The sequence below is a fragment of the Conger conger genome, chromosome 8, assembly GCF_963514075.1.
Source record: "Conger conger chromosome 8, fConCon1.1, whole genome shotgun sequence".
In the NCBI taxonomy this organism is placed as follows: Eukaryota; Metazoa; Chordata; class Actinopteri; order Anguilliformes; family Congridae; genus Conger; species Conger conger.
In genome coordinates, this window is record NC_083767.1 from 4,422,644 (window position 1) to 4,442,208 (window position 19,565).

General features: G+C 46.0%; 1 protein-coding gene across 1 annotated transcript; it reads right to left on the reverse strand.

The window, feature by feature from the left end:
• Positions 1-282: 282 nt before the first annotated feature.
• LOC133135280 (SH3 domain and tetratricopeptide repeat-containing protein 1) lies at positions 283-17,996 on the reverse strand. The gene is made up of 17 exons (XM_061252165.1): positions 17,510-17,996; positions 16,285-16,356; positions 14,452-14,579; positions 12,878-12,983; positions 12,548-12,691; positions 11,750-11,948; positions 11,331-11,407; positions 10,112-10,307; positions 9,784-9,914; positions 9,371-9,412; positions 7,552-9,237; positions 5,547-5,727; positions 4,694-4,844; positions 3,933-4,055; positions 3,108-3,258; positions 2,461-2,657; positions 283-2,004 (listed from the first exon to the last, which is right to left on the reverse strand). The coding sequence occupies exons 1-17, from the start codon at positions 17,670-17,672 to the stop codon at positions 1,750-1,752; spliced, it is 4,002 nt and encodes a 1,333-aa protein (XP_061108149.1). The 5' UTR covers positions 17,673-17,996; the 3' UTR covers positions 283-1,749.
• Between the last annotated feature and the right edge of the window lie 1,569 nt (positions 17,997-19,565).

The following is a 19,565-nucleotide window of genomic DNA, read 5'->3' on the forward strand; positions in this document are numbered from 1 at the left end:
ATGTTAATGTTACTGTGACAGTCCTAGAGTGTGAATGAGGACAGCAGATCTGTGTGTGTGAGCGTTAACCTCACTGTGTACGGCAGCTATATGCAGGGATGATGTACAATCTCTGTATCGGTCACACAAGGAGGACAGTTTGCAGTTATACAAATACATACTTGAACACACACATACACGGAAAATCTAAAATCTCTTCTTTCAGCATTACTCAAAATATTCTATATTTGAATTTCCTTTAACACATTCGTATCTACTGGAAATAATGTTGTGGCATCACCCCACTGTTTCAAAATATATTTATTCATTTGGAAATAGAATTTTAAAAAAAGGAACACTTTCTTTGTGTACATGTACAGACTGGTATTACAGAGTTATAGCGCCCCCTGCAGGATGCATGGCCCTGTCAGTTATGCATGTAAACGTTTCTCTCCACAGTTAACAGGTTTCACAGAGTCTTGAATACAGCTACGTCCACTAATCACATCACTCTCCTGTGGTATGTAGTACGCTTGAATTAAAATGTTTTTTCATTTTTTTCATTTTTCATCGGATTACACCTGGTGATTCCATTTTATGAATATAAGCTGTCCCAGGGGGGCACAACAAGCCCGATCCCTCAGGAGTTTGTGCCAGCTTCTGCTCTTAATGATTTACTCAGCTCAATCATGCCTTGATCTGACATTTGTACACGCACCAGCTACAACCGCGGACTACAAGAGTATCCTAAACATTTTACTGACAGGAGTAAACCGGCGTAGTTTATAGAACTGTCCGAAAACTACAACTAAGGTGATTGGTTGGAAAAAATACCTGCAAGCTGACCGGACTTCCAGGAAGTAAGTGCACCCCTGGCCTATGCAAACCTTATGATATTGAAACCAGGTGTTGTGATACACAGTGAAATGTGTCAGACTACATTTTACTCCCTTTGGACCCTTGTATAAACTATTACTGAGTTGAACGAAATGCTAAAGATTTTACTGTAAAGACACAGGTACTTTTAAAAAATAAACAATCTGAAATTAAGCATCCATTTCTCTTTAAGATCATTTTAAAATGTAAAAATATGCAGATGATTTAAGGTCTTTGGCTTAATCCTGATGTAGCATGTGCTGTTAATTACCGCTCCGTCTCATTTCTCTGCGTTAGTATTTTAATGCCGATTAGAGCAGCAGCCCAACAGAGCTTTTAAGAGGTTAATCTAGCAAATTCACACTTATGTCTTCATTGGCACATTTTGTCATTTAGCACCTACTCAAAATTTCACTACTAGTAAAACATTTACAGGAACCGGTACTAAGTTGTAATATCGATATATTTCATTAAAAAAAGCTAAGTCCAGCTAAGTCAAATTAAGGACTAAAACTGTTCTTTAAAAAAAGTTCACAAAATAAAATTTCAAGATTTTTTCAGTGCTTGTTGTCAGTTTCTCAGTCCTTCTGAACCCTCAGCGATAGAGCAAACTGTGGTCCCTTAAATGTAACATTTCTAGTGCATACTTTTGATCACCAGCCATTAGTATAACGCAAACAAAACACAGATACAGCACATAATCATAAAATACAAAAAAAATAAAATACTTTTTCTTTCACAGCATGTAATTTCTTGTTGAGCTCTGGAAGTAAAAGCTTGGCTTTCATTCGGCCATCTTGAAATTATGCGATTGGATTTTTGTCAAGTGATCTAACTTCACAAAATGGCCGCCGGTGGGGCCCAAGCTTCACCGCACTGAAGCCGTCGCTGTGGCTACGGAGCACCGGTCTTGTAGTGGGCCGTGCTGTGGAAGTTCTGGTCGGGCGACAGGTTGATCCTGCGCACGTTGAGCTCGGTGGCGAAGGCCCGCGCCCTCTGGTAGAAGAACAGCGACAGCTCGCGGTCCACCAGGAAGTTGTGGTAGATGGTGGCCAGGCGGGTGCACAGCTTCAGCTGCGACTTCTTGTTGCCCAGGTCCATGGCGGCTGCCAGCGCCAGGTGGTAGTACCCCGCCGCGTCGTGAGGGTCCTGCAGAGAGACGGGGGAGGAGACGGGTCACCCTACTACACCAAGGGTGCGCAGCAAGGGCCGATCCGTTTCAGGATTCTGTGCCAAATTCTGCACTTAATCACTTCATTTGGGAACGGGCAAGACGGGCCGTATTGTATCCGTTTCCAATTTCAGACCAACTTCTGCTCTTAATTATTTAATTAAATAGATAGATACATAGATAGTCACATTTATATAGGGCTTTTCTCAAAGTGCTGTACCGTGAAGAGGGGGCATCTTGCCTCAGCCACCACCAATGTGCAGCACCAATGGCAGCCATTTTATGGCGGAATGCTCACCACACACCAGCTGAGGTGGCGAGCTCAATCATATCTACCTCTCACATTTGAATAAGTACTCATGCACTTATCCAGCTAACTCAATAATCCTGCTTTGTGGAACAGGGCCCTGGACTGGACTGAGTCTGTGGTCCACCTTGAGGTCGTAGAAGATGATGTCACCGAGCGTCTGGTAGACCCTGACATAGTAGAGCGCCTCCTCGTCGAACTGCAGGGGGGAGGGGCAGAGGGCCAGGGCCTTCAGGAAGTGGTGTTCGGCCAGCTCGTACTGGCCCAGGCAGTGGTACACGGTGGCCAATCGGTGGAAGGCTACGCGCTCGTTCAGGCGGTCTCCTGGCAACCGGACCGAAAAACAGAAACAGATGATTACCTTCTGGTGTATTAAATCAACTTAATTCACACGTTCAACGGCAAATCCAGCTGGCCTGCAGCTAATGTTGTCCTTAGATAACTCCAGATGTGTATGGAGATCCCCATAATGTTGTCATTATGCAGTAATAATGTAAACAGTGACACCTGCTGGTCATGGATGGAACAGTTGCTATTTTATGCTTCACTTGAGCAACTTTGTTACTCTAGGATGTGTCCTATTCATTAAAGGACCAAGTACCTGATATAAACAGTGCTCTGCATAGCGGTGACACCTAGTGGCTGCTAATGGAATATATTTTATTGTGCTTTTATCTTTTTGAGTTCTTATTACCTCAATGGGCCTCTAAATTAGCCAGCAGACTGAGGGGGAGAGGCGTTAAGATGGACTGAGGCTGAGGGCTGTGGACGTACCCAAGCCGGCGCTGAGTTCCAGGGCAGCCTGTGCGAACTCCAGCGCCTCGCGGTACAGTTTGAGCTGCATCAGGAGCTCCGCCAGCTTGTTGGAGAGCCTGAGCTGGGACCTGGCGTTGCTGGTCTTCACTGCGATGGGAAAGGCCCGGTCCTGAGACACACAGCACTTAATGACACATCCATCACTTAATGACACATCCATTATCAAGGAGATGTCTACAACAGCTTGCTCTAGCAATTAATGTCCCTTAAAACCTATCCATTATTAAGGAGCTGTCTGCAAGTAATGCAGTCATCCAGACCTCAAGAAATTAATGTGGTTCATGGAATCTTATTTTGGTTTGAAACAAATCACTTTTAGGATGTACACACAACAAAGTGCTGGAAGGACTAACAGAAATGGCTACCCTGCTGAAAAATCCAGCCAAGGCCTGCTGAGACTCCAAGATGGTATTAGGTGCGTTTACGACACTTATAGCTGGTCATAGCTGATCTGTTGCTGGTCATAGCTGGTCTGTGACTGGTCAAAGCTGGTCAACACTGGTTGCTGGTCAACTAAGCCGACTATAGGATGCTCAGCTGGTCAACCAGCGAAAACTAGTGTCAAGAAACACATCTTAAACCAGCTTGACCATCTTAGACTGATTTAATCTGGAACTTTCAGCAGGGCACTGAGGTTTGAGTATCTGTGCATGGTTAATTGTTCACTCATGTGTGAAGCCTGACATAACTGCTTTATTTGGATGACTGCAGTATAACAAACCCCCAGGTTCCTTGAGTTTGACCACAGGTGGAACACCTGCATCGCTCCTGCATCGCACCTACCCTGTAGAAGGACACGGCCTTCTCCCTTTCCCAGACGCCGTTGAAGAAGACGTCCCCGGCCACCTCCAGGAGCTCCAGGATGAAGTGCGTGTCCCCGGTGCTCAGGCCTGAGTCCTGGGCCACCTGAGGGCAGACAGTGGCACTCACTCACACTCACTCACTCACGGGTGACTGAACGTCAGCTTTTCTTAAGCGCGATTCGCCCTAGCATGCACCCTTCTGCTCTGAACTGTGGTGTGCAGATTGGCGTTTGTAAAATGGGGACTTGGGAAAATGTACACAATTGACATAAGAGGTTGAAAATGCGTCATTTTGGTCATTCGACACTTGTTGCAAGGGTCAGGCAACGAAGCATAAATCAGGCTTAAGCTTATTCTGTGGCTGTGAAACTTGCCATAAAGTGAGTGAGTGAGGCCCTAAGTACCTCGTTCTGAGTGCAGACCTGTATGTAGAGGTCCAGCAGCTCGTTCAGAGGGCAGACCTGTATGTAGAGGTCGCTCAGCTGGTTCTGGGTTCTGGGGGCAGACCTGTATGTAGTGGTGGCTCAGCTGGTTCTGGGGGCAGACCTGTATGCAGAGGTGGCTCAGCTGGTTCTGGGGGCAGACCTGTATGTAGAGGTGCCTCAGCTGGTTCAGAGGGCAGACCTGTATGTAGAGGTGGCTCAGCTGGTTCTGGGGGCAGACCTGTATGTAGAGGTGGCTCAGCTGGATCTGGGGGCAGACCTGTATGTAGAGGTGGCTCAGCTGGTTCTGGGGGCAGACCTGTATGTAGAGGTCCACCAGCTCGTTCTGCTGCAGGATGTGGTAGATCCTCCCAGCCTGCAGCCAGGCGTACGCCTCCTGCTCCTTCCTCCGCAGGTCGATGAAGATGCCCAGACTTCGCTTGGTGTAGTCCAGAGCCGAGCGGTACGCCCTGCGTGGGAGGGGATGCACGTGTCACACAGTTCAAAGGTCAACCGTGACTCACTCCGACACACCTGTTTTTTAATTCAGGGCTTCCTGAGAACCCAGCCGAATGATCAGTAATAAAACACAGACTGCACAGCACATCACACTGCCCTTAGAGAGTACATGCCAAATTCAAAGCTGCTTTCTCTTTTATTTACTTTCACTTTACCGGGTAACTCAACTTTTGGATCAAATTTGAGTAGCACATGCAAGGAATTGCGTAGCCAATCAGATGTAGAGGTTGGTCAGGTGGTCGAATGGTAAATGGTCTGTATTTATATAGCGCCTTTATCCAAAGTGCTGAACAATCGATGGTTCTCATTCACCCGTTCCCACACACACTCACACACCAACGGTGATTGGCTTCCATTCAAGGCACCAACCAGCTGGTCAGGAGCATTTGGGGGTTAGGAAACTTGCTCAGGGACACACCCAGGGCGGGATCGAACCCTCCGACTGCCAGGCGACTGCTCTTACCTCCTGAGCGATTGTCATCCCTAATATAGAGAGCTAATATCTTATGGGAATTTGAACCGGACACTGGGGCTAAGAGCCACACTTTGTCAAAAACAGCCACAGGGTGTTTAATAAGAACAACAACAGGTCTCTGAAAACAGGACTGAGGCCGAGAGTCCCTGTGAGTGACGGGGACCTGGACTCGGCCCACCTCTCGGTCCCTAAGCTGAGGTACAGCTGGCTGATGGCCTGCAGGATCTCCCCCTCCCGGCCCTTGTCGCCGGTCTTGCGCACCAGGGTCAGCTGGTGCTCGTTGTAGATGATGCACTGGGCCTCGTCTGGGCACACTGCCTGGTACAGGTGGCACAGGCAACGGGTAGCCTTCAGCTGGCCTGAGTGTGGCGACACAACCCCAAAATACATCACTGACAAAACCCTGACCCCAACACACAACCCCAAAGACATTACCCCAACACACAACCCCAAAGACATTAACGACAAAACCCTGACCCCAACACACAACTCCAAAGACATCAATGACAAAACCCTGACCCCAACACACAACCCCAAAGACATTAATGACAAAACCCTGACCCCAACACACAACCTCAAAGACATTAATGACAAAACCCTGACCCCAACACACAACCCCAAAGACATTAACGACAAAACCCTGACCCCAACACACAACCCAAAAGACATTAATGACTAAACCCTGACCCCAACACACAACCCCAAAGACATTACCCCAACAGACAACCCCAAAGACATTAGTAACAAAACCCTGACCCCAACACACAACCCCAAAGACATTAACGACAAAACCCTGACCCCAACACATATTAATCCTTTAAGGTGTGAGATCACAAATATGTGATTAGAATGTAACTACTGGTGATTGAAAGCGACGGACTTCTAGAACACTGACAAAAACCTTCCGTTCGTGGGGGTTAATAAAAAACAGTGGCCGTAAAAGATTTTGCATTATGTAATCTGTTAAGCAGCTGTCCCCTCCATTTACAAAGCAGGGACTTAACATGCAGACTTGTCAGAGCACAAAAACCACAAAAAGCTAGAAAGAATGGTGAACCCGATCCAAATTCACAGCTTTTTTTCTTTTTTTTCCCCGAATGTAATTTTTTTCAGAGAGGTTCCCATCGCAAGAGCCAACTCAGAAAGGAAATAAATACAGGGTAAGAGGGAAAAGCGTCTGGGTCTCCAACAAAAACTAACCGCCATCGCGAAGCCGCTAATTCCCTGGAATCGGGTGACCCCCCGCACGAAGGCCAGTCGTAGGACTGCATATCTGAGAATATTGTTTCAGCTGCTCGTCCTGGGGAGCCCGGGTTTTCAGTTCCTCACACACAGGACAGTGCGGTACAGTGCCGTACAGTACGGCTGCTCTGATACTTACAGAGCAGCCATTGTGCTCGGGGGGTAGAGGAGCCCGGACATGGAGGATAAACCCACTCACACTGAGCAGGGAAGAGGAAGTGATCACACGGCTTCCTCATGACAGAGATACACCCTTTCACGAAAGGATGGTATTAGAGTAAAGGTGTAGATGCAACCTTTAGAGAAGCAAAGGTTCTTTACATAGTCTTTACAGTCTGCCCAAACCAGATTTTTTATTTGTCTGGTTATGTGGATGAAACAAAGAACAAGAACTTTGCATCCATACCTATTCTTCAAAGGTCTTTTGTGCATTTAATAAGAGGTTGTACATCTGAATCCTTTGAAATTTGCTTTAGCAATAACACCCTTTATAAGAAAGCATTGTCAGGATGCTTTCATTGCAGTAAATTATGTCATTTTATTGTTTGAATGAAGTGTTGTTTTACCCGGTCAGGAGCCATGTTATTAAGCTTATCGTTTGTAACAGCCATCATTATCCATCCAGTTCTTTTCAATTACAATCTCACAGAAAATTTAGCATGTGTGTTTTCACTTGTGAACACTCTGTCAGGAAAAGTGATACACATGACTTATAATGCATACAGCGATAACAGATAATTATCACATTATTCACACCTGTTAATTACTGCTTATTCTCAGTCACTTTACACTTCCTACACACATCTATCCCAACTCTCAACAATACATTTTTATTACTACTTCCCTTAAGGCAATTCAACAAATGTAAGATAAATGAATCCTAATATAATTAATGCGAACCAAAGCGAAGCGACGATCTCGCAGCCCGGCGAGGGACTCACACTCGGACAGGTTGGATTTGATGGCGATCAGCAGGGCCCACTCGTAGTAGAGCTTCCCCGTCTCCGGCTGGCCCTGCTGCACGTAGAACCGGCCCAGCTCCAGGAGCACGGCGATGAAGTTCCCCTCGTGCCCCTCGTCCGTCAGCTCGGAGAAGAAGCCCACCGCCTGGACCAGGCTGCTCTCGCCCAGGCCCCGGGCCCCGGCCTGCAGGCAGAGCAGGCCGAAGTTGGCCAGCGCGATGGCCCAGTTGTGGCGGGAGTCGAACTCCTCGCAGATGTCCATGGCCTCCTGGTAGCTCAGCGCGGCCTGCCGGACGTCCCCGGAGTGCTGCAGGGCGATGGCTCGCAGGTTGTAGACCACGCCCTCCTGGGGGGAGGTGCAGTTTTCGGGGGTGGAGGCCAGCAGGGAGTCCAGGACGTCCAGGGCCGGGCGGTGCTCCCCGTTGCAGACGTGGAGCCAGGCCAGGTAGACCAGCGTGTCGGTGGCCTCGGCGAGGCTCGCCCCGGGGCCCCAGGCGACCAGCGCGCGGACGTGCTCGATGGCCCGTCCCAGCATGCAGTGCTTCTGGAAGAGCTGGGACAGGCAGAGGGAGAGGGCGCGGCAGAGGGCGCGGTCCTCCTCGGCGCAGGCGAACGCCAGGGCCCGGCTCAGGTACGGGGCCACCTGGGCGGGGACGGGGATGCCCTGCTTCCCCACGCCGAACAGCCGGGGAGCGTTCTCCAGGACCAGGCTGATCCCCACCAGGTTCTCAGCCAGGCCGGCGGACGGCTGGAGAGAGGCTCGGCGGACGGTGCTGATGGCCAGGTGCGGGAGGTACTTCTCCCCGTAGAGCTTCCCCAGAGCCAGGTAACAGTGGCTCAGTGTTCCGCTGCGAGTGCCCGGCAGCTCCTCGCCGAGAACCTGGAGCCTCTCCAGGAACGGCGCGGCCGTCCGACTCTGCCCCAGCTTCCAGTACACCTTGGACAGCAGGAAGCAGGCCCTGGCTTCGGCGGCGATGTTGTGAGCCAGAATGGCCTTCTTCAGGATGTACTTAAACACCTCGGGCTCCTTCTCCGTGCTGCAGATGTAGTCAGGGATCGCCATCACAAGAGCGGCCACGCGCTCGGAGACGGCAAAGTACTTCTCCGTGTTCTTCTGCATCAGGTAGATGACGGCCAGGTTGGTGTAGACAGAGATGAGCAGCTGTGTGTCGGTGAAGAGGTCCCGCACCACACTCAGCGTCTCCTCAAAGTAGACCCGGGCCTGGGAGAACTTGGACATCCTGGCGCACATCTTGCCCAGCAGGAAGCACACCCGGCTCTGGGCCCAGAACATCCTCTTCTTCCTGGCTGTCTCCCGGGCGACGCCCAGGTAGGTCACGAGCTCGTCGTCGTCGGCGTGGCCGGAGAAGAGCGAGTCGCGGAACGGCAGGGAGTGGTCGTAGAGGGCGGAAAACTCCGTCCGGTAGTCTCCGCAGTTCAGGAATGTGAGCAGAGGCAGGAACCGGTCAGGGCTCTCACTGTCCTCTTCAGGTTGGACAATAAAGCACGGCGCTTCATCGCCCCCTGCTGGCTCGGAGGGATCATCGTCCTGGCACGGCTCTGCCACTTCAGCCAATGAGCTGGGTCCTTTCAGGTCACTCAAAATCAGGTCTATTTTGCTTCTCAGTTCTTCTTGTTTAGAGGCATTTACACTGTACAGCCCATCTGCAAGGGTAATCATGACAACATTTTATGGCAGAGGAAATAGGCAGTTTCTGAACTATAAGACCATTTATAGAACAGAATAGAACAATAGAGCAGTTAGAATACAGTCCATTTTGAAGCCTGAGAGACATACTTTGATTTGCTCCTCCTTGACAATCTCGATGTTCTATAAAATCTGTAAAACATAAAATACACTCCACTTAGCAAGCACCTGACTACAATTAAACAATACAAAGACATACCAGGACAAAAACAAGTGTCAGTGAGCGTGCTCATGAACTCCTAAAATACATGCATTCTTCAGTATGTGGAAATTATCATTGCATCAACAAAATCTGATTCTGAACCCATACATGCTGTACTAAACTAATCACAGAAGCCACAGGCAAGTTTTACATCCAAAAAATAAGGTTTAGTATCCAGCCATTCATGGAAATCAACAAATGTAAAGGGTGTGAATTCTTCATCTCATTTGCACAAACCCAATAGGTGTAACTGTTTTCACTAATGAATACCGAATAGTTGAATAAATGAAGTTTTCCTTACCTAGTTTGTAGACGGTGCCAACGTCACTTTTAGACGTTTTATTCAACAAAGTGATCGTCTCCTCTTTAGTGTGCTTGTCATTCATGTTAAAGAGCAGTTTTTCTTCTTTATTTAAAAATGTTTCTGTCGACCTACAGACACGGGATGGAAAAAAAGTTCACATCGAGAACTGAGGCAAGATTGATCATGTCTATATTACTGGGTCATAATTGACACCTATAAAGTGAGTTTTTTTATAAAGATGTCAATAAATGATGAATGTATTATATTAATACATAATAAAACATCTAGAGATGAGCTGCAGCAGAAGGCCAGGAGAGACACTTACTCACAAAGGGATTGGGTGGGTTTGACCAGACAGGTCTTCACCAGTCCTACGTCTCCGGTGGAGTCGTGTTTACCCAGAAACCACTGGAAGCAGGACACCAGGAGGCCCACACTGTGAATGACGTCCCCGCAGTCGAAGCTGAGCTCATCCGGGCCACAGGCGTCGTACTCCACAGTGGCCACACAGGAGCCTACGGCTGGGACACAAACCAGGGCCACACCGTCAGGCCATCAGCTCATCACCAGGACAGCTCATCACCAGTCCAGACAGGACAGCTCATCACCAGTCCAGACAGGACAGCTCATCACCAGTCCAGACAGGACAGCTCATCACCAGTCCAGACAGGACAGCTCATCACCAGTCCAGACAGGACAGCTCATCACCAGTCCAGACAGGACAGCTCATCACCAGTCCAGACAGGGCAGCTCATCACCAGTCCAGACAGGACAGCTCATCACCAGTCCAGACAGGACAGCTCATCACCAGTCCAGCCAGGACAGCTCATCACCAGTCCAGACAGGACAGCTCTTCACCAGTCCAGCCAGGGAGAGTCCAGGGCTCAGACAGTAAAAGTCCTGCCGTGCGTTTCTCCCTCCACATTACATTAATGGCATTTGGCAGACGCTCTTATCCAGATGCCAGAGCGACATACAGTTGATTAGACTAAGCAGGAGACAATCCTCCCCTGGAGCAGTGCGGGGTTAAGAGCCTTGCTCAAGGGCCCAATGGCTGTGTGGATCTTATTGTGGCAACACCAGGGATGGAACCCCCAACCTTGCGTGTCCCAGTCATGTGCCTTAACCACTATGCGACAGGCCCCCCTACATATTCTGATTTCATCCAGCTGATTTCACTCATTAGTCCTACCCCCTGGGAAGCATTTAGGACAGTCGTTCCGCCAGGATGCTAAATAGCAAATCCAAATAATTGGAACAGAATGCTGGGTAGGTCTTTTACAGATTTTAAATTCATATTAACGGCTAAAGGTATAAAATGCTGCATAACACTAGTCGTAACACACAACTGTCATCATGGCCTTCTCAATCTGAAATTGCCGACCCCTTTCAAAACCGTATTTGAATGCATTTGCAAATCTGACCGTGTGACAAAACAGATGTTTCCAAAGCCAGTCATGTTAGTGCATACAGCATGACGTATTTTGAGCAGAATTTGCAGTTTTCACGTGACCGTGTTTTGGGATGAAATAAGCTGCGCTCACCAAATTGGAAAGGGAAGTCATATGCCATCTTTCCGCTTCCGACCAGGATGCTCTCCGGGCATGTTTTCAGGAACCATCTGGAGAAACATATTTTAGGAAAACATTTGTGCCTTCCACCATTACATCACTATCCATAGTAGGGAGGGAACAGGTGGACATTGAAGCTTTCATTTCAAGCTTTCATTAACAACGAGTGCTTGATTCCTACAATTAAAACCTCACCCTTTTAAAGTAGGAACATCAACATTGTAAATCTGTAGTACTGTACTGCACTGCTGAAACGAACAAGGGACAGAGTCTCTGTTCTGCAAGTATGCAGCAATGTCCCCTCAGGCTTATCCGCCCTTTTGAACCTCTTTGTCTGAATCAGAACCATGTGTCTCATTCCGGTTTGGAGCGCTAGAAGCGGTTCCACTCACTGATGAAACGGGTCGACGGGCTCCAGAGCAGGTTTGGGTTTGGTTCCTCTCGCCCCATCCACCAGGGACAGCACGGTCCACCCTGAGCCCAGGAAGGGGGGCTCAAACATGGCGATGTCCCCCTGCTCCAGGTACAGGTCGCTACCGGACGTGGAGCTGTCGAACATCTGGTGGGTAGTACAGTGCCCGAAAAAGGACCCTATGGTATTGTGCACTGTGTTTAGACTCAAATACAGGTGGTGGAAAAACACAACTATGTTCAAACTGAACATCGTGAAGGTTCTGTAATAACATACCAGAACATAACATAACAGAACATAACATAACATAACACAATGGCATGAACAGGCCATTCAGCCCAGGAATGCTTTCCTTCTACCACTAAAGTGTACCGACTGCTTAGTTTGTAAATGACTTGGATCCGGTGTAGTCACAATAAGATCAGCCGTTGGGCCTTTGAGCAAGGCCCTTAACCCCACACTGCTCCAGGGGGGATTGTCCCCTGCTTAGTCTTAATGAAATATAAGTCGTTTTGGCTAAAAGCTGAATAACTGTAATGTAATGCAATTTCCGTCTTCCATCGACAACAGTAAGAGTGAACTGACTGAGTTTCCTGTGGACGTGTTGTCATATTCCTCTTGCACAGTTCCAGACACTGGTCAACATTCTGGCCATGTGAGACAAGCATGGCGACCAAACACCTATGAAGTGACTTTACATGGTTGTTTGTGTTTGTATTTTACTGCTCGGTAACTTTAACTTCATGAAAAGGAAGCAAGATTAAACTGAAGGAGTTACCTTCTTGCATTAAGATCCCCTTGTACATGAGGCTTAATGTTTCTTCCCGAACTGAAACCTCTATCCCGGGGTCATCCTGCTCCAGAGAGTTCAGCCAGAACTCCTGGTCCATCAGGAGATTCTCCATGCACTGTCCAAGGAAGCCTAACATCAATTTCAACAACAGGTCAACAACCTCTGCACCACAAAACCATCTCAGAAAAACCACATTCTCCTGGCTAACAGGGGCTATTCTTCCAGAGCCACAGTGTGTCTGCATCAAAGAATCTGCTAAATCATTTAACATGTATTTTGTATACAGATGTTTTTAGAGGTGAACGTAGAACATACCCATTGTGTAATATGTGCTGAATTTCCATATCTCCTCAAATGTTTTAAATGTGATGAATATGAGATCTTCTTCACTGTTGATTGAGAGCAACCGGGCCGAGAGTTCCTGCAAGACACGGTCAATAAAACCATTATTTCACACACAAATATTTATCAAATTATGAATAAGATATTCGATTTGAAAATAATGACAAAATAATGAAAATATTACAAGGGAACACTACACATGAATACTGATTCCAGTACTCTAAAGTGGAATCCATCGCAGTAATGATCTTGAAGTAATTGATGTTTACTAAGCCTAACTTGATTCAATAATCACATTTATTTTCAGACTGCTCTGTTCTGGGTTATAGGGGTCTCAATACTGTGCCGGGAGGTGAAACAGAGAGCGAAGAAACACACAAACCATACAGAAGGTGATAACAAGGCATTTCCCCTCTAGGTTTCTGGAGTTCCTCTGGCATCGTCAGGGCAGGAACAGGAAAGATAACTTCACAAAGACCCAAGGATACAGGGTCGCCCCTTCCACAGCCAATCAAAACAAAACCAAACCCCCAAGTATTACTGCACTGAGCCTTTCCTGTGACGACCTCAAAGACGTTCACTTCTCAAACCCCCGTAAGGTGTAGCGTAGTGCTTAAGGTACATCACTGGGACCCACAAGACCCACACCCCCTTCCGATATCCCTATCCGTCTTGTCTAACCCAAAAAAAGAAAATAAATTAATTTTAAAAAAATTGTTTTGAATTGCACTTACGATGACTCTATGCATAGAACAGCACTTTATGTGTATTTTACTAGTTGTGGATGTGTTGCTTTAACTTGTGGAAGAACCTATGCACTTGTAAGTCGCTTCGGATTAAAAGCGTCTGCCAAATGACTAAAATGTCAATGTAAATGTAATGTCAGTGGTTCGATCCCCGGAGTAGCCACAATAAGATCCGCACAGGGACCCCTTAACCCTGCATTGCTCCAGGGGAGGATTGTCTCCTGCTTAGTCAAATCAACTGTAAGTCGCTTTGGATAAAAGCGTCAGCCAAAGGACCTGTAATGTAATGTAATGACCTGTAATGTAATGACCTGTAATGTGATGTAATGTAATGACCTGTAATGACCTGTAATGTTATGTAATGTAATGTAATGACCTGTAATGACCTGTAATGTAATGTAATGTAATGACATGTAATGTAATGTAATGACCTGTAATGTGATGTAATGTAATGTAATGTAGTGACCTGTAATGTAATGACCCGTAATGTAATGTAATGTAATGTAATGACCTGTAATGTAATGTAATGTAATGACCTGTAATGTAATGTAATGACCTGTAATGTAATGACCCGTAATGTAATGTAATGTTCTGTAATGTAATGTAATGTAATGACCTGTAATGTAATGTAATGTAATGACCTGTAATGTAATGTAATGACCTGTAATGTAATGACCCGTAATGTAATGTAATATTCTGTAATGTAATGTAATGTAATGTAATGTTCTGTAATGTAATGTAATGTAATGTAATGTGATGTGCAGATAACGGGCCTCATCGCGGCGCGGCAGCGGGTCTTACGGAGAAGAGGGCGGTGACGTCTCCGCTGTCCGCCTCCAGCACCCTCAGCTTCCCCCGCAGCACTTCCTGCAGCCCCTCGTCAGGAAGTCTGTCCGGGCCCCGCACCGCGGAGAGCCGCATGGACAGCGCTGCGCAGGAAGTGACACGCGGTCAGAGCACTCCGGGGCCCGCCTCTCACATTTCACAACAGGGTTAACGCTTACTCTGCGGGAGAGGCGAGCGCTTCCTTTCACTTCAGCGCGAGCCAAGCTCTGGGGCCTCTACGAGCCCACAGCCGAGGCTCCTTAAGCACTGATACCAAGACCAGGCTTCATACGGTGCTAGATACTAACTATTTAACTTTCAGGCCAACTAAGCAGTAGGTACACTTAGTGGCAGGAAAAGGAAAGCATTGCTGAGCTGAATGGCCTGTTCTCACCGTTATGTCATGTTATGTTATGTTATGTTATGTTATGTTATGTTATGTTATTAACCTCCTGAGACCCAGGGAAAAAATACTCAAATATTTGACATTTTTTTGACATAATACAAATGTCTTGGAAGAGAAAAAACATGTTGCAGTTAAAATACATGTTGCAGTTGAAATATTTTCAAAATATATGTTGTATTTAATTTGAATTGAATGTCCCTTATGTGAAGGGAAACACTGTATAGAGCTCAGGAAAGCCTAAAGTTAATGCCCTCCTTTGAGGACACAGGGTCTGAGGAGGTTGAGTGTTGATTATAAATAAAGTTCCACATGCCACATCTGCACACTGCTATTACGGAATCCATAAGCTGGTTCAGGTTAGTTCCACTCCGTTAAATGAAACAACAGCAGTACTTAGACAGTAAGTGCAGTGTTGTAAACCATTCACAATATTCAATGGGTTCGCCTCTTAAGTATTGAAGTATAATATTCTCAATTAAATATTATGTATGGACTGATAATCTTAAAGCTGTCTGTATGATATGGTAAAATATGAACAAACATTGTTTAACTTACTGTGTACCACTATAATGGTTAATGAATACAGCAGATATTTTAGAACCCGCATTGACAATGTATGACAATGGCAGACTGACCAATTAGATTAATAAGTGACTGGAGTAGAGAAGTTTAGGGTCCAAGGTAGATGCTAGTTAAAGACTTACAAAGTTTGACAAAGTTGATCATGAATTCTGACATTGTGTGCATAGTGTACACCTGTGAGACCTAACTTGCAGACAAAATGGGCAGAATTGTAGGATTAAAATGCACTACAAAAAATGATTTTATGATGTTATCAATAACACTATCCATAAAAACAAAAATGGTACAATTGAACCATTTTTGCATACGCTTTTTACAATTGCAATTTCACATTTCAAACAAATCCTCTAACAGAATAATAGTGTTTTCTTTGGACACAGTGTTCCCATGGCGATCTGAGTCTCAGTTATTTCCACATTTTGTGAAGCACAGTAGAGGAAATAAGTAGATAAACATTTCCATGGCAATAAAAATCAGCTATAAGCTATAAACACCATTCTGTACGCCTGCACCTGTGCTGTTTTAAAATGTTTATACTCACAACACAGCGGGCGGAGTGAGATCTCCCATGGGGGTCAAAACAAGCAAACCTTTCCCCACTGTAGCAGCCCAGCACTCGCATCACGTGACCTGGGTTTAACCACAATTTGGCTTCAGCTGAAAAACCGCCAGCCGCCAAGTCCTGGACTAACACGATCCTCAAACCAGGTGCTGACGTAGGACTCAGGTTCGAATTTCCCTGACATTCCGGTAACACTGCCTCCCCCTGCGCTGATGCACTTTGGGTAACAAAGGAGAACTGGAACTTTCTAAAGAGTTACCTGTTGGGAAGGAGTCCTCGCCGGCCGCTGAAGGTCCCTTCAGAGTGCCTGCGTCTTGGGGGCAATCCGAGGCTGAAAGATAAAAGTTCCACACGAGCTACAAGGACGGTAGTAAACTTATACCAAACAATGCTGCCGTGCTGTACAGAAACCACAGAAATTGTAGCAGGCAATGGAAACATCTGATACAGTTGGAAAAGTAAAACAAAATCTGCAAGTTGGATGTTGTTTATAACTATCCGTTCCTGCGCGATCCAAGATATTCCAGCATCAGTGCATAACTAAGCAATTAGCAAAATATGCCAATAGTGCACATCACGTCATGTCAGTCATCTGTAGGCCTACCTGTCACAGAAAAAAATGAGAAATCAGCATGGAGACATCATCCACACAGTAAGTACTTCCCTTCATCAGTAACAATGCGCAGAGGTGGTAATACAGTTATTATAGGTATTTACATCATTTTCTTGCTTTTTCTCACAAGCACACACCGTGAGTGCAAAGTTCAGGAAACCTCAAACATAGCTGTTTCAATACTGGCTTACAGAAAGAATGTTTGCTGACAGTCATTGGCAATTTGGATATTAACAATATAATGCTGACGTCCAGTGAGAACATGAAAACATTCATTATCTTCCCAGAACTCTATATTCCAGTAGAATTGTTCACCTGATCCCAATCAGAAGCACTGGTGGTCTGTACATGGTATTATAATGTGTTATAGTGTCATGCTTAGAGACTAAGGACATTGACTGGAGGATCCCCTAAGGTTGAAATCGCACGCTACCTTTATTTGACCATAAAGCATAACCAAAATCACTGCAGGCATTGCCTTGTACATTGTATAGATAAGAATATAATGATGAGACATGCCATTCAGGCACTCATCTCTCTCTCTCTCTCTCTCTCTCTCTCTCTCTCTCTCTCTCTCTTCTCTCTCACGTACAAACACACACACACACACACACACACAAATTCCTCCGCTCATTTCAGTTTTGTTGGCTTTTCCTAAACTTCATATACAGCACTGCATTTTTGTCCACTTTAATAATGTAGTCTACATGTAAACATAATAGTCTACGTTTCTGTCACGTCTGGTCATCTGCATTTATTTACATTTACAATCACTTCTAAACATACCGTGATTTTACACATATAAAATGCAAACTGGTTACGATTTGGGTTTCTAATATTTAAGAACGGAAAACCAAGTACATTCTCTTACCCCGCACTTCGCTTTCGCTGTTGCCACTCTTATTCATATTGTGGTCATGCTGATCGCAGTCCTCTTCAGCCGACATCTCCTTCTGTGTTGATGGAAATTCCCGAAAATCAGATTCGACTCCATTCCCCACCTGGATGTCCTCGCCGTGCGCGCTGGTCGTCATCTTAACCGGGTTTAACTTTTGCTCCTTCGGGTGCAGTAAAGCGGCGTCGCTGCATCACGCGCTCGCCACATTATCCACAGAAAACGCAATAAAAACATATCACATCCGCAGCAAGAGAACTTCGCTTAAGGTCAGCGGGGTGGTCAGGAATACCAACACGTAGCATCGTAGCTTTAGTCAAACTTTAAGCAGAATCCCAAGCACATAAAATGAATACTATCGCCAGGCTGCAATAATGACAACAGTTCCAACAGAAATCACAGTTCTTCTGAGAAACAATTTCCGTAACGGCAGGTTCTCCAGCTGTAGCTGTCGTGCAAAGGCTGGTAATGTGACCGTAACTCGTGGAACACGCCCTCTGAATCTTACAGTGAGTGCAGTTTTACCCGGGCGTCCACAAAAAGTTAATAATCACTCGCTGAACAAATACATTTTTTTTTGACCCAGTAGAATTTGGTGTAGAGCGCGATCTTTCCGTCAAAAAAATAAAATTAAAATAAAATAAAATAAAAAACAATAATAATAAAATAAAATAAAAACACTGACCTGATCCAGATTTAATGATAAAAATATTGGAAAACGGAAAGGTGCGGTTATTTTAAAATCCGTTAACGATAGCGATTGACGTGCAAACAAAACAAAAACACTATCTACAGGCTTCACCTTCACACACAGTGAACAGCGTTTTATTCGCATTGCTTAAAGTGTGGTAGGGGTGTGTGCGCGAGGGCGCAAGGTTAATTATACACATCGCCGAACTGCCACTGGCACATACAGGTTGTTCCGCGAATCACTGAATAAACACTTTCTTTATTTGCGATTTGCAGTTTGACTTGAAGTACCACACTTGCGAGGTCAGAACATGAATTGTATACACGCCGGTCTTTTGTTTATTTGGGGGTATTGTATGAAATGTATGTAGCTACAGCCTGCATAGGGAAGTTTGAAAATACATCTGGAGAAAGAGAAGATAGATGTCGGACATTTGACACCAAGTATAAAGGCTGTTCAGGATGCAGTGCACCCCTGAAGGGCAGTTTCAGAAGGATTTGCGGTAGCAGGAGAAACGCAGCCCAGTAATAACCGCCACATCTGTACTGCATTGTCAGTCTTGAAAGAAAAGGCACGAAAGCGGCCGCCTACACCACAGGCAATCCGAACTCTCTCTGGTATCTCCGCCCGGTCCTGGCCGAAACCAGCCAATAAACCCCCTCAGCGCTGCCTTCTGTCTGAATGTCAGAAGTTGCCTGTTGCAACTTGGAGCAAAACTAGAAACACATTTTCTTCATCCGAAACCTTCGTAATGCTGAGCAGGGCCACTGCGAGGACTTCAGTGAAGGCAGCTTGTAAATCGTTTCACATCCTGTTTATTTTAGGATACACTACAAATATTGGCACATTCTGAATGGAAAAGACACATGAAACGACTGTCCTCATTTTGGCATAACATGATGACGAGAACCGGCCATTCAGCTCAACAATGCTTGGCATTTTCCTACCGCTAAAGGAGTGGTCTCACGCAGTGCCATGGAGGGCCTTGTGTATGCGGTTTTTCATTCCAGCCTCAGATCTCAAGTATATAATTAGTACACTTATTTGCTTAATTAGGGCTGTAGGTTTGATTTGCACATAATGTACATAAGGTGAGATGTGTCCTGTTGTCTAAATAACTCGCTTATATTCTGTGCTTTGATGCATATGGCTGAATGAGTAAATGGGATCAATGAAGGTGGCATAAATCGGTTGGGAATGGAAACCTGCACACATACGGCCCTATGTGGCAACGAGGCTGAGACCACTGCTCTAACGTGTACCCAATGTTTAGTTTATCTAAAAACTAGACGGTGGCTAGCAACATGTGAAGGCCCTAGCGAGATTTGAACTTGTGGCCCC

What these genes read in the sequence shown, in the direction of transcription:
- LOC133135280 (XM_061252165.1), bottom strand. Translation starts at nt 17,672, where the DNA reads ATGACGACCAGCGCGCACGGCGAGGACATCCAGGTGGGGAATGGAGTC. An exon ending in CGAGGACTCCTTCCCAACAG is followed by an intron (nt 14,580 to 16,284) that starts GTAACTCTTTAG and finishes CTTCCTGCGCAG; the next exon opens with CGCTGTCCATGCGGCTCTCC. An exon ending in TGGTGGACCTCTACATACAG is followed by an intron (nt 4,056 to 4,693) that starts GTCTGCCCCCAG and finishes GTCTGCCCTCAG; the next exon opens with GTGGCCCAGGACTCAGGCCT.